Source organism: Drosophila guanche, unplaced genomic scaffold (genome assembly GCF_900245975.1).
Source record: "Drosophila guanche unplaced genomic scaffold, DGUA_6, whole genome shotgun sequence".
In the NCBI taxonomy this organism is placed as follows: Eukaryota; Metazoa; Arthropoda; class Insecta; order Diptera; family Drosophilidae; genus Drosophila; species Drosophila guanche.
The window spans coordinates 7,664,292-7,679,597 of record NW_022995746.1 but is presented as its reverse complement, the minus strand read 5'-3'; the positions used below and the strand labels follow the sequence as shown (position 1 = coordinate 7,679,597).

Here is a 15,306-nt window from a genome sequence, read left to right as displayed (position 1 = left end):
GTTTTGAGGGCGTGACTGGTTGTATGTGCCCAAAAAGTGTTAATTCATTTGGCTCTCTGGCATAATTTTATGCATTCGTGTTTTGCTGTTGAATTAAAAGTTTTACGCCAGCCAGTCAGCAACTGGCAAAACAAATTATAAGAAAATGCCATAGATATCAGAGAAGGAGACTGGAGAAAACATATGAGACAGGCATAGTAGAAATACATTTCTGGCATCTTTCTCCGTCTCTCCTTTGCCCAACTCACTGACTTATCGAATTCTCTTTTAAAGATCTGCGGCAGAGGTCAGCAGGTAGCGGAGCGTGCTGCGTCGGCAGAGACGGACAGCGTCAAAGCTTCACCGAGAACCGTCGCAGCGGCAGAGAAACAAATTGTTATGTGGCTGGCTCGTTCACAATTGCTCGGCGCGCCGCAGCGGCAGAGAAGCAAGAAACGTTTTTGAGCTCTCTCACGTTTACCCTTCCTCTGTGCCTGCGGTAAATGCATAGAGAAGATCCGTTGCTCTGCTGTCGCAGCGGCAGAGAAGCAAGAAACGTTTTTGAGCAGCGAGCAAATGTGCGATAGAAGCTCGCTCTCTCACGTTTACCCTCCCTCTGTGCCTACGGTAAACGCATAGAGAAGATCCGTTGCTCTGCTGTCGCAGCGGCAGAAAAGCAAGAAACGTTTTTCGACTTCATTTCTGTTGTGTGTGCAGGCAAATGCACTAGCACCTGTGAGTAATTGCGTGTCCATCATTTACCGTCTCTCCTTTGCCCGTCGCTGCTTTGACTTCTCTCCTCCTCGCTGCCCGACTTACTTTTGTTTTGCTTGTTAATTTCTTTGGTGACTTTGAAAATTAAATCAAAAGTTCATCCAAATGTTCAATACTTCAGACAAAATGATCAATGAGCAAATCACTTAGCATAGCTCTGAAGAGGCAGAGACAGAGAGCGCGAGGGCAGGAGAGAAGCAAAATGTTTTTGCCAAGAGCTTTTGCTCAAACTTTGAGTGTGATTGATTGCAGGGGAACGTAATTGAAGTGCCCGCCAGAGCGGCAGCAGCACAAGCAGAAAGTTCTTCTCCACGAGACAGTGACAAAAAGGGAAAGTTTTCACTTTACTTTGCCGGAAGTCGAGAAGGGCCAGACAGAGCTCAGACAGAGGGCATGTCATTGTGCAGCTACAAGATGCATATCTTTGTACCTTCAGCTGGGCGGAAAATCATAAATAAAAGTGGGAGCCACTTTGGGGGTGAATGCAAATGCGAAATCAATCTCTGGTGTTGGCATTAAAAATGCAACAATGTGAGCAGCAGCAGCAGCAGCAATGAAAGCGAAATCCAGACGGAGACAAATCATAAAAAAAGAGGAAAAGAATTAAGCAAATTGCCAGACATCAAATTTATCGGAATGGAGCATCTGGGGTTGCTGTTGGCCTCCCACTTAGCTGCAACAAATCGTCAAATAAGTGGAAAATATTGCAGGCCACAAAGTCTGGCACTTTATCTTAAACTCCGCACAATGTGACTCCAAAGACAGTGGCAAAACCAATTCCGATGACCTCTTTAAATATTAATACGCGTGCCCTGATTGCACTGGGAATTGTGATTGACTTTTTAGAGGGCCGCCCCTGAAACCACCCTCCTGAGGCGTAAAGGCACTCCAGAACATGCACTTGCCCTTGCTGCTGCCACAGATCCGTGACATTTGAGCTCTAGCCACCCCGGATGGCAAGAGGCAACAGGAAGAGCGACTCGCCACTCAAGCAATGTCCCCAGAGGGGACAAGGAGTCTGTGCCCAAAGCTGTGCCTGAAAGCTGGCAAATGTTTATCCCATTGATTGGAGTGGGTTATCCCGACTCCATGCTCATTGCACATGCAATGGCCGTGGCTTACCTGATTTTTGTCAATTAAGCCAATGAAGTGTGCCAAATAGCAGCAGCAAAAAAGAACAGCAACAAACAGAACACGAGTCCAACCAATTAAATGCAAATTATTGAAATCAATGCCAAATTAGCTGCCAATAAATTGTGTCGCTTGCAGCATGCCAATTGTGGCTGCAGCCACAATCTGAAATTAAAAATATTCACTGCAGCAATTTTAGTTGCTGAAATGTGCGGAGTAATTGTAATTAAAAGTTGGTGTTCGAATTAGTTTTGGTTTGCATTTAATGGTGGAATTAGCGTGGAATTACACACATTTATTCTGAGCAAATAAATATGTCTAGATATTAGCTGCTAGCTTTATGGAATGCTAGTCTGTAAAGTTTCCACTCAAAGGCTCTTTCTCTGTAAGCCTCTAAACCGATTTAATGGACTGTAGTCGGGCATCGGCCAAAAACCCATCATAAACACTGACACACATCCGGCCATACCCTCGCACATAACTCTCTTGAAATGTTGTAGAATATTTGGGATTTATTTTGGCTCCTTTTTGCTGCTGAATGTTTTTTGCATATTCCATTAGTCCGAGGGTTGGCTCAAGCAAGGGAACTGGCACACACCCTCCAGAGGTGGCAGGTCCTTGCTTGGGGTTGGGGCACCAGTTTTATGCCCACTTAATAGTTTTGTTTTCGTGTGTGTCTCTGGGTGTGTGCTTGGGGCAGGCAAATGACTAACCAGAAATGTGAAGATTTTCCGCTTCCAAGTGTCTCGTAATTTATGGCAACGAGCGTCAAATGGCAGACGGGCTTCGCGGCGGCTACTTGACAGACCCTCCCAGCGCACACAGGAAGGACACAAATTCCACTTGATAGGGTATAAATGTGTGTGTGTGTGTGTGTGTGTGTTTAGGTTTAAATTATATTAAACTGCCACAGCGTCGTGGCATGTGTCCCATTTCAAATGGTGGGGCTTCCACCGTAGAGTGACTGCGGTTATCTGTTCCAGAAATTGTTTTCATAATGTTACCTCATGGACACTCCACACACAGATATAGCTGGCAGATGGGAGGCCAGACAATGGACATTTATCATGGGCCCATGCCCTCCGTTTGCCAGGATTTCCATTTAGTGCAATGCAAATGTCAAAAGTTGAGGCTCCAAAGTTTTCAACACTTTTGCTCCTCCCAACCCAATCTTCCAAGGAAGGATCTGAGCTGAGTCCATCCCTTCAGTCTAATTTAAATTGGTTTGTTTTTTCGTCCTCTGTTGGCATTGCGCTTTTTGCCCTGCACTTTGGCTCAGTCCCCCAACAATTACGACTGTCGCCGTCGTCGTCGTCGTCGTCGGTCCCCCCTTTACTTACCTTCCGGGCGCTTTTTTTTTTTGGTTCCCTGCAAAACTTTTTAACGCTCTGGGGAGCTTAATGTTGAGGGGCGAGGGCTTGGGGCTGAGCTACCGGTAAATGGTGCCGTTTACTACCTCATCGTATATGCTGGCTGTCTGTTTGTCTGTCGCACATTTCATTTTTGCTACGAGTCGAAATGAAACGAGTGAAATTAAAATGCTTGTTTTCACTTTATGCAAATTCTTACGTAAAAAAAATAAAGAATCAAATGAAAAGCGTGGGCAGCCAGCAGAGAAGAGAGTAATTTGAGTGTTAAGGAGTCGACCAGGGGAATACCGTTTGAAGCAGATGCGCTCTTTGAGTGAAAGAAGAGAGTGAGAGCCAAAGAGATCGAGGCGGAAGAGTCAGCAACGCCACTCCAAGTTGAACGAAATTATGAGTAAAAGTCTCACCTGGAGTGAGCTAGCGAGAGAGAGAGGCACAGATATGAAAATATGCCATTAAAATATGAAAAGTATTACAAATTACCAATTACATTTATGTATAATGATAAAAGTTAATTTATCCAGCATTATTTTCACTCAAGAAACATATCCAAACAATAGATAATACCCATAGCCCCTTCAAATACTGCGCACACGACCCGCTGAGTGCCCGAATATATATTAAAAAAAATAAAAACAAAAGGAAAAACAAAAAAAAAATATAAAACCAAAAAGAAAATAACGTCAAGCAAATAAAAATGACGCGTATTTACGTTTGGGAATATGTAAATAAGCGTCCGTTGTATTTATTTTCTTCAGCTTCACGTGGCAACCCAACGAAGAGAGGAGAGTGGTGTGTGTGGGAGGGGGAGAAGGTGTTCGGTTTGGCTGTTGCTCAGCTCTGCGTTCGGCGTTCGGTTAACGGGGGAAGTTTTTGGGGGTACTCGTGGGGCTTACAAGCTATTAAAATGTCGCTGCAAGTACTTAACTGCTTGATGTTGTCAATTTAAATTAAAACCACTGCCGCAAAAGTTACCGGGAGGAGCGCAGATGGAAGACAGACTTATAGACAGGGAATCCCAAACCGTGGACTGGTGCCCTTACCCCATAGATGTGGAACCCGTTTGGGGGCCAAATTGATATTGCAGCAGGGCATGCGTGGATTAACAAGGGAAAAGAAAACAAGAAAAGACAGGACAGGGGCATGGGCAAGGGCGTTACGGCAAAGGCAACAAAACTTTTCTTTATGACTGCACTCGGAAACGGTCTTTCTGTCTGTCTGTCTCTCTGTATGCTAATGGTGGACCCCCGAGATGGGCAAACTGGGAAATTAAAAAGTTCTCGGTGCCAAGGATCTGCCAAATGTCTGGTCATTAAAGAAAGTGGCTTATTGCAAGGATACATAATAATATGTATTGCCACATGTAAAGGACTTGCCGCGAAGTGTCTAACACTTGACATAATTGTTGCCCAAAAAAGTTTAGCCGTTAACTTCAAGTCCCTTATTTTATTAGTTTAAAGTTTTTCTTTTTCTCTTTCTTTTATTGCTTACAGACCGACTACCTGCTGCGCATATTTTTGTTGCTGCAAACTTTTATGCTATGCTTATGCAGCTCAGCTTAAGCTTTCTACCTGCTAAGCGCTCTCTTGCAGTTACGCTCTCTTCGCTGCCCGCCGAAGCTGCGCTCGGCGAGATCCGAACGGCAGGGCAGACAAGCAAAGCGAACGCAAGAAGCACTCGCAGTTGGAATGTCATTTGACGTGCATATTATTAGTTTAATTTTACTGTGATTATCAAACAATTAGGTATAAAAACTATTAGATCCGCACTTACGTTCATGGGTAGTCACTGGAAAGTGACTTTTCAAGGCAGCAGCGCTATTAACAGCACATTTTAACAGTTTTATGAGTTAACAGCATCAACACATTAACATTGAGCTCTCCGCTAACAGCTTCTGGCGCGACTGTCTGTTAGCGCTCTCCCGATCCACGCGGCTCTCCTGCTTACTAATTTCTCTTAGCCTTTTTCATTAAATGCAGAAAATATCCAAAGCTATAAGCCCCATAAGTTATCAACCAATAAAACGCAAAATTTCATGTGAAAACTGAATGAAAAAATTAAATTTCTGCGTGTTGATCTCCTGGGTTGCCTCTGCCAAAGTAATGACAAAGCATTTAATTGGAGGATCCTGGAGGGTTGTTCCTCCCTGTCTATTCCCTCTTTCCCTTTTGCTCTGTGTGTCGTAATAAGCGAATCGGCTCAAGGCATTTTAGTGCTCAAACAAAAGACAAGGCAGAGCCACACACACACACACACACACACACACACACACACACCTCAGCTTCCCCCAGCCATTGTAAACGCATAAAAGCAGAGCCCAGAACGTGCTCTGATTTTGTAAATAATTGCAATGACGAGATGCCCCAGCAGCCAGTCCTCCCCCCTGGAGCGTCGACGGACCCAGCACATGATAATATTAATAATAGTGGTAATAATCATACGCACTGTGTGACGACTGCACGACTGAGGCACACACACACAAAAACATAAAAGAGGAAAAGAAAAAGGAACACAAAGACAGCACAGAAAAATGCCGTCTGCCGTCTGCGTTTCTGTTTTAATATGATTAATGCTCCAACCCGAAGGGAGTTGGCAAAATATTTACACGTATTCGCGCAGCGACAAGGCTTTGGCTCTCTTTTCAGCATCGAGCTTAGCGGGTTTTGGTCCTGACAATGCGCAAAGTAGTTGCCTGAGGGTTTACAGCAGAAGGTTACTCGATAGAGCTGGAGGAAGGAGGTTGTACGAGGGGGAAATGTTGAAGAATTTTAACAGGAATATTTCAATGAATTCCAATTCAAATCTCACCTCCAAAAGTAACCAAATAAAATCAGTAAAACTCCCCAAAATATTTACCCTGCCGCTCCATTCATGTGTGAAAACTTTCAGCGACTTTTCATCGATATGCAGACAGTCCCCCGTGTGCCATGTGGCATGTGGCATGTCCCCCTGCCATTGCCGCATACAAAGTTTAGTTTGAATTCAATGAACCAAAGCGAAATGTTGCCTGACAATTAAACAGCTTGAGAAGGCAAAAGGCAGAAGACTAAAACGAGCAAAGGAAGATGGCAAAAAGATGCTCAAAAGATGCTAAAAAGAAGTGAGCAAAAAAGGGAACTACGTAACTCATGCCGCAAAAGTTTATGCATCAAAGTTTATGCAGTTGTGTGGCGCCTCCCAAACTTCTGCATCTGCGATTCCTGTATCCAAAAAACATCAAGTGAAAAATGTGTAAGGAAAAGCAGCAAAGAAACGGGGACTGGGGAAACCAATTGCAGAGTTTTCCAACTTTTGCTAAAGGTAAAACTGTCTGTGGGTCTGGCCACCGCTCTGCCATTTCCCATATTTTTCCATTGTGTATTTATGCCTTTTGGCTGGCAGTGCACATTCGAAAAGGTACGCACCATAAATGCAATAGAGCACAAATTAAAGAATAATATTTTCATAGCTACACGACCCACAATGCAGGCGAGCGTTAACAGAAAAAAAGAGAACCAAAAGGAATAGCAGCAAAGGGAAAATACGCTTTAAAAGCGCATAAATTGAATGTCATTTGGGGGTTGGCCGCAGAGAACTTCCTCACTGTCCTGTCACTGCCTTTAAGTGTTATTTCTGTGACGCGAACACCCTCCTCCATCGATGAGGGGTGAACGCGGCAGTAATACGATCTATTTACTTAGGCTAAAAACACAGCCAAGGTAAAAAGCTCTTTGAACATTCTAGAAAATGCCAACAGACAGTTGACAGAGTTTTTGTTTTTATTTTTATTAAATTCAAATAATCCACGAGAAGTCTCTCAAATAACTCCGAATGTGGCAGGCATAAATCTGCCAGCAAACTGCTGGAATGACAAGCCGGTGGCACGAACAACAATTGCATCATCAAGTCGTGACGTTTGACAAATGAGCCTTGAACCCCGCAGACTCCTATTTCCACCCACATACATCACATGCGTATGTCAAGGTGCAACAAACAGCCCTCGGTGGGAGTTGGATGCTAGAGATGGCAGCGTGACACGAACTTAACAGTGGGAGGAACTGGGCAAGCAAAGGAAAGGAAACCCGTCGCCTCACGCGACACACATCTCCAGCAGTGCAGGAGATCCTTGTGTGTGTTTTTTTTGTTTGGGTAGAAAGTCCTGACTGGTGGCATAGACCCAGTCACAGTCACAGTTGAGTCAGCACAAAGTCAGCCGAAGTGCTGCTCCTCCCGCGTCGCTTTTTATGGCAAATTGTCAGCGCTGTCGTAATTTTTAAGTTAAAAAATTGTTAAAAAATGCTCGTAGCATTCATTACCATGCCGACGAGGAGTACAGCACCCCCTGGCCAGCCCCCAGCCACTGCTCCTGCCACTCACTCGGTTCACTTCGAAGTGGAGTTCCCAGTCAGTGGCTGCTGGCTGGCTGGCTGGCTGGCCCCTCTCTGATGTCTGCGTGTTGCACAATAATTTATTGCCGCACAATTGCAGCTGCCACACATTCCAATGCACTTGGCGCCCCAGCAGCCATATGGAGTGGAGCTTGGGGTTGGGGTTGGGATTCTCAAACTGTTGTTGTGGGGGAACAGGGCACCCGCGGCGCTTGTAAAAGCAAACTCACATTTGGCGTTGATTTCGAGTGGAGGATGGCAGCCCCAAAAGCCCATCCTTACTGCAAAGACAAAATGTAATTTAAAATGCAGAGGGATGCATTTTCTAATGAACTCTTTTAGCAGCAGAGGAGAATGGGATGCTTGGGATGGATAAACATTTCAGCTCTGAGCTGCGAGCTGTGAGAGTGTGAAAATGCGTAAGCAAATGGGGAGAGTAAAGTAACGAAGTTAGTTGAGAGATTGATGAATGCTTGAGAAGTGAGTAAATTATTCAACAGAGTCAGTACTGTTAACAGAGCCAACGACAGCGTCTGTAGAGTTAACAGCGTCAGCAACAGACAGAGAGCCTAACAGCAGCAGTCGGTTTTAACAGAGCAGCGAAGCAGCGCAGAGCAGAGCAGAACAGAGAAGCCAGCGTCAGCGATCTACGACAATTTTTCGGTGGTGCCAAAAGCTCTCTTAAGAGTTTGAAGAGCGGAGTTATTGGTGCTGCAAATACAGTACGGAAAATGTCATCTGATTATTGTGATCTTCATGTAGTTCCAAGTCTTTAAAATATCTGAGCGTATATTCATTACTTAAACGGTTATAAAGCTTCATCGTGGTGTCTCTCTCTCTCTCTTTTGCCATATGGAAATGTTATTTATTAAGCCAATATTCCACCACAAATTGATAAGTCTCCTGCGCTCCCCTACTCCCATTTCATTATCTCATCTCCTTATCCCTCTCCTCCCTCTCTCCCCACACCCTTTGAGACTCACAATCGAATGCAAATGTAATTGGATATTTGGCAAACAGTGAGTCTAGTATGTTTGCGACCACAACTAGAAATGGCACAGCCATTAGGGGTGGGAGTTATTCGAATGACGGGAAGAGCGGGTGCCGCGGGGAGGGGGTGTTAAGCGAGAGTGCGGTTTGACAGTGACTTGTGGCAGTCTTCGTCCATTAGATGAAGCTTGCGAAAAGTGTCAATTACAACAGATGTCAGAAACAATCAGCTGCATAAATAAGTCATAAGACATGTGACATTCGAAGTGGGGGGAAATGGTTTACCCTCTGAGCCGCTGAACCCAGGCCCAAAACGCTTCGTAATCAATAAGCCTGGTCAATTGCGTGCGGCTAATTAATGGTTGAATGCCTGCCTGCCACAGGCCAGGTCCAAAGGTGTCAGACGCAAAAACAAAGACATCGCGCCTGGGTCAAAACTGTTGGCCCCCGGACCCCAGAGCCCAACCCCTAGGTGCAAATGATGAAAAATGTCGACAAGGTAGCGGGCAGCGCGTACAGTGCGTGGTCATTGTGCGTGTTCATGGCCAATCAATACTCAAATTATGGCAATCAATTTTAATTAGAGAGACACCAGAGAGACACAAAAAATAGAGAAAAAACCCTTCAAGCAGCTCACTCAACTCTGTCCAGGACCCAATCCAGTTGCACTGCAATTGACATTGTCAAAGCGCAATGCCATAATCCTGGCCATCACTTTTGTACCCACACACACGCAGGCTTTTGGGATTTTTGCTTATGTCAAAATTGCGAACAATGGGCCAAGTGGCTGGGCCCGAAAATTGAAGCTGAGAGCCCTCATAACCGGTCTCACCCTCATCCGAAAGCCCTCCCCCACTGATAGACAGTCGGGAATGCAGGCAGAGGAGTGGTGTGGGGTGTGTCTGGCAATTGAAGCTGGCACTGCCACTGACACTGGGCACAAGGCTTCAAAAATTCCATTATACGGATTAGAGCAATTGTTGCTGGCAATCTAATGCGGAACTTGGGTTGGAAATGGGTCTCCAAAAATTCATAATTTGATTGCACTTAAGAGCATAATGTGCTAAAGGTGTGGAACATTTAGTTTAGAATTTAACATTCTTACATTTTTAATTCTCTTTCCTTCTCCGCCATCACAAAATCCCCAGTCGAAGCTCAGGTCAAAGTAATTTAAAAAGTACACAAAACATGCAGCAACTGGAGCAGCTGCTCCATCTACTGCCTGCTGCTCCTCGCATTTCCTACTGTTGCCAACTGCTATTAACAGTAAATGACTGGCCTAATTTATGCACCTTGTACACCCACATGTGGGCGATGGAGCTCCCCGCTCTGCAGACTAGAATTACAATTGTATTTCCGTTTCCATTGCCATGCAGGGGGGGGGGCAGGCAATGCCGTAACTTTGATGGAATATCTGAGAGCCCCAACTAGCTACTTGTGTGCAGTGGCAGGCAGGACTGGAGCACTGCCAAAATTGCTTTACACGAATCGAAAACGCACGAAATGACAATATAAATCGAGGGGCGGAACTAATTTTGGCCAAAGACTCGAAATAGGCCGGTCCACGACCGCACGAGAAACCGAAATGATGATACTTCAGCAGAGAGGGGTTGCTGCACAGACAGACAGACAGACGGACGGAGGGTGGCAGCAAGTACAACCCCTACCCTGGTACACCCTCGAAATTGGCCCAAAATTAACGCAATGCCGTGGAAAACTTTTCTTGTGTACAGGAAATTGCGTAACTACACATTAATGAAGAAAAATTGGTTGGAAAACTTACCCCTACCCCTGCGGAAAAACTTTCGGAAATTGGACGACACTCTGGGCACATAAAAGGCCTCTGATTTATGCCAATTGTAGCTGGATCCACGTCGCAGGTAAACTGCCACATAATGAACTGTCCACCCAGGCAGCTGGGGGGCAAAAGGATAATTATGGCCAGCACTTTGATCATCCTTCCCATCCTCATCCAATCATTTATTATTTGCAGACCTGGCTGGCATTTATCCTTAACCATTCGTAATTCTTTTATTGCCGTCATTAAATCCCCTGACCAGACGTTAGCAGCTGGAGACATCTCTCTTTGGGCTCCACGCTCCACGCACCACAATCATCGTTTATCATCTGTTTGCCTAATTAATTGTAAAGTTGTTCTTCTCTGTGAAATCTTTGTGTGTGCAGCCATTAATATTGTCACAGATGTCGTAATTGTTAAGGCATGGACACGGGCCTACAAATGATTAATACATCAAAAGTTTTTGCAATTGTAAGTGGCCCAAGACAGGACTCCATCTTGAGGCGGATTTAAATGCGCAAAAGGCTGAAAGATATGTAAATTCTAGAATGTTTATTTTTGATTTTTTCTGTATTTTATTTGGTATTTTTTCTGAATCTTAAAATCTAAAAACTTTGAAGAATTTTATTCTGCGTATTCTAACTCTTCCAATATGTTTCCCAAATGTAACTACACCCCCATTTGTTCTCAGTGTAATAATTAAATCTCTCTTACATTTATCTCCCAGCCGTCAGCTTGTAGAACTCTTAAAATAGAGAGGCGGCCCAGTCCCATTAGCATTTTCTGGGTTCTGCTTTTCAATTCATAAAATTAGTTTTAATAATATTAATAATATCATCACTTGGCAGCGAAAACAAGAGTCAGTCCTCCTCCCCCTCCATGGCTGTGGGGATAATGAAACTGGTACTTGGACAGGGGCCTCTGTCTCTGTCTCTGCCTCTGCCTGCGACGCCCATAAGCCGGCTTTGGTTTCGGCTTTCGGCTTTCGACTTTGGCTTTGGCTTTAGCATTTTTGGTCATAGTTCAACGCGTGCAAGGAATTTACACAAAAGGCGTCAAGGCAACCCAGAGACAGAGACAGAGACAGAGTCGAGTAGAGTCGAGTCCTACGACTCATCGTCACGCTGCTCCACACTGTGTGGAGCGGCAAGGGGGGGACTGGGGCTTATGCTCATTGTTTGCACTGTTGCCAGTGCCAACCAGCATCAACATTATGCAGAACGGAACACGGATTCTACCGGGGGCTAAGATCTGGCCACAAGTTATAAAACTGCCTTGAAGCTCCCCAACAGCCTCAGCCCCTCTCCATCTCCCTCTCCCACTCTCTCTCTCTCTCCTGCTCTCTGCCCTCTCTCTCTTTCTCTATTGTTTAAATTTTGCGCGCCGGAAATTTGCTTATCGCCGCGTTTCAGTTGCGGCTCTTGCTGCCAGAGGGTGTGGGTGGCGTACATGTGGCAGGGGTGGGGCGTGCGGCAGTGGCATGCCCAAAGTCAATAGAGAGATTAGTGCGGCAGGCATTGAGCCGGCACAGAGCTGTGCTAATTGAGCGACGGACGGGTCATGGCAACAGCTTAAATCAATAGAAACAGCACAGCCCCAGCAGCGCCACCACGGCCCACTCCCACAGCTTCCCCGCAGCCACCACAGCTTCATTCGGTATGCAAAAGTGAAAACGGGCAAAAACTTGAATGCTCTACTGTCGGGCTGCCCAACAACCGTAAATAATAACTGTTCACACTCTGCACTACTCACTGGGCATGCAATTTGCTACCTGCTTAAGCTTATGCACGAAAAGGGCCATTCTTTCGTCTCTCTATCCCACCCACCTTCGCTTTTTTTTCTGCAATTGCAGCTGCAGCTAGCGTTAGTTCTCAGCTTCGCTGCAGCGTCGAGCTTCTCCTACGCTCTCTTTGCATCGCTCCGTCTCGCTCGCTGCTACGAAGTTTTGAATACGGTTGCTTTACAGTTAGTTTTTCGGTGATCAGCATTGCATGCCTACACACACATACAATCAGCCTAGCATGCGCACTCTTTCGCACAGCTAGCTTAACAGATACCATGGGCCTCATTTGAGTTTCTTTATATGCTTTTATTTTATATGTTTAGCAGGCAAAAATTACACTTTCACTTTTAGTTTCTAAATTATACCCAAGCCCAAGCCTCCTGGTTTCCTGCCACCAGCACCACCCAGTCCCAACTTCTGGCCAGCATTATTCAGACCCAACTTCTGGCCAGCATTATTCAGACCCAACTTCTCGCCTGCGCCACCAAGCGTCTGTCCAAGTCCACCGCCCAGCTGTCCCAGGAGACTGCCCAGACCCGCACAGCTGGTGGAGCTGAGCGGCGAGAGTGAAGCGCCCAGAACGGACAATTCGCAGAAGCGAAAGTCATTGGAGGTCTCCAGTTTGGTGTCGATTTTGATGAAGGGTGTGGCCTTGCCCGTGACACTCTGGAAGAGCGATGAGCCGGACTGGGACTTGCCATCGCCACTGCCCTGCTTGGCGAACTGCACAAGCATATCGATGAGATTGTGACGCACTTGCAGATCCTCCTCGCTGGTCAGACGTGTCTCCTCCAGCGGAGTGCCAAAGATATCATTTGCATCGAACATGTAGCCCAGCTCGTCGCCATGCGCCACTGTATCCGGCTTGTCGTTTGCCGTCTCCGAGACGATGGGCAGCCCGCGCAGAAAGTTGATGCCCTTCGACTTAGTGCCGTTATACTCAAAGCTGTACATAAAGGCGGGCGCCAGCTTGGACCACACTTGGGTGGTCAGCACAGCGGGCAGATTGAACAGCACGTCCGTGGTGGACTCCACCACCTTGGACAGCACTTGATCTACGTTTAGGGCCTGCGGCACCTTCCACACGTCCTGCAGCGTGGGCGTCAGCACACTCGTGAGTCCCGGCAGCTGCGGCTTGGCAATCTGTCCCGTTATCTGATCGATCTTCAGGAAACCCGTTAGCTTATTGAGCGCATCGCTGAGAGAGCCCAGAAACTGCTCCGCGGAGCCAAACACCTTATCGATGGTCTCCACTGTGACCGAGTTCGCTGTCTCGTGTTTGGCGACGCCCGTGAGCAGCGGAATGCCCGAGAAGTTGTTGCTCTTTAGCTGCTCCTCGGGTTCGCCCACAATGAGACTCGGCAGCGCACGACCATCGTCGGGGCTTTCGATGTGAGGCTGAAAGCCCACGCTGCCGGTCAAACCCTTGACCAAGGCGCGACCCGCGAGACGTTCCGTTTGCACTTTGTCATCGTTGCGGATGATGTCCTCGGCGCTTTTCTGGAAAGATGAATAGAAATTAGGAATGGAATTTGTTTCTGCTGTCAATCTCCTACCGCTCTCATACACTGCACAATCTCCAGCTCATTGCCAGTGGGACAACCATTGATCCTGGCCACCTCCTCGACACTCTGCACGGGATCCTTGTCCGTCGCATATTGCGATAAAGCAGTGCCCGACATGGCCACCACACCGTGAACATCGCCGGCACTGCGCGCCGTGCGAGACATGGACAGATACATGGCACTGGCTGCACCCGAACCATGGCCAATGGCTTGAACCTGCTTGGGATTGCCGCCAAAGTAGGAGATGTAATCGGTGACCCAGCGTAGGGCTGTGGCCAGATCGAACATGGCCAGATTGCCGTCAAACTGCTTCGTGCCATCGCCCATGATGCCCAGCGAGCCGAGACGGTACTGCGGTGCGACCACAATGGCGCCCCGCTGCGCCATGGGCGTGGCATCGTACTGAGCCGCCGAGCCATGGCGATAGCCACCCGGATGGATCCACACAAAGACCGGCAGGCCCGTGCTATCGTCCGGCATCTGCGGTGTGTACACATTCAGCAGCAGGCAATTCTCCTCCCCGACGATCCGTTGCGGTGACTGTGGATCCGGCTGAATGCACGGCGGACCATGCCGCGTGGCATTGATGTCGCCACTCAATCGACGGTACACGGGACGGGCATACCTCAGGTCACCCGTCGGTGGCTCGGCATAGTGCATGCCCAGGAAGCTGTAGATGCCAGTAACCGCATTCCGATAGCCCTCGACGCGTGCATCCCGATTGAAGAGACGCGCAAATACCACGGGATCATCGACTGGCGGCGCTTTCGACTGCTTGCCACCAACGATGCGCTTTACACGTTTATGGGACTCGGCACTCGTGAAGGTCACAGCAAGCAGTAGAAAACAAAGCAGTAGCGGCTGCAGCAGCCACAGAAAGTTCCGCTTCGGCAGCGATTGCATTTCGTTTCACTCGATTGTCAAATGGGAACTGAAATCGGATTGAGGGAACTCATTCCACACCAGAGCTTTGGGTTTTTTTTCGTTGAGCGAGGCCGGCTACTTGTTTGGATAGGAACAGCAACAACAACAGCAGCTTCAGTTGATAAAAAAATAAAATTCCACTTTTGTGTTGCTTCGTTCAGTTTGCGTGCTGCCCAGGGGATAAGACCCTGTTTGGTGGCGTCCGGGCGCTGATTCTCTCGCATTCTAATCACGTACTTTATAGCTGATGATGACGAGCAAACTTCAGGCCAGTTTTGTGTACATAGTTCATTGAGTCACAACAAATCTGGAATTACTTAGATTTTTGGCTTGAGTTTTGGGGCACTTTTGCAAGCAAAATGGGAACCAGAAATACTTGAATATAGAATGGGAATGGGAATGGGAATGTTTGTTCAAGATTAATTTGAGGTCGTAATTATTAGCTATTAATTAGCTAATCTAAGCATAACTAAATAGTTCATAATTCATTTCCAATCGACTCACGTTCAGGCTGTGTAATTTCGCTGCCATTGGATCATCTCTGGGTTTGCTGCCACGCGATCATGTCTGGGCTTGATTGTCAGCCAATTAAATCGGCAAGTCCGAGTATTGCCTGTATTATTTTATG

General features: G+C 46.8%; 1 protein-coding gene across 1 annotated transcript; it reads right to left on the bottom strand.

Moving 5' to 3' along the window:
• Window positions 1-12,474: 12,474 nt before the first annotated feature.
• On the bottom strand, window positions 12,475-14,672 carry LOC117582060 (carboxylesterase 1E). The gene is made up of 2 exons (XM_034269612.1): window positions 13,746-14,672; window positions 12,475-13,689 (listed from the first exon to the last, which is right to left on the bottom strand). Exons 1-2 carry the CDS (start codon window positions 14,655-14,657, stop codon window positions 12,544-12,546), a joined length of 2,058 nt encoding a protein of 685 aa, XP_034125503.1. The 5' UTR covers window positions 14,658-14,672; the 3' UTR covers window positions 12,475-12,543.
• Between the last annotated feature and the right edge of the window lie 634 nt (window positions 14,673-15,306).

Bases quoted from the DNA above. Each gene is read 5' to 3' on its own strand.
- LOC117582060 (XM_034269612.1), bottom strand. From the start codon at position 14,657: ATGCAATCGCTGCCGAAGCGGAACTTTCTGTGGCTGCTGCAGCCGCTA. The intron at 13,690-13,745 runs GTAGGAGATTGA...TCATCTTTCCAG, and splicing joins TTGTGCAGTGTATGAGAGCG to AAAAGCGCCGAGGACATCAT.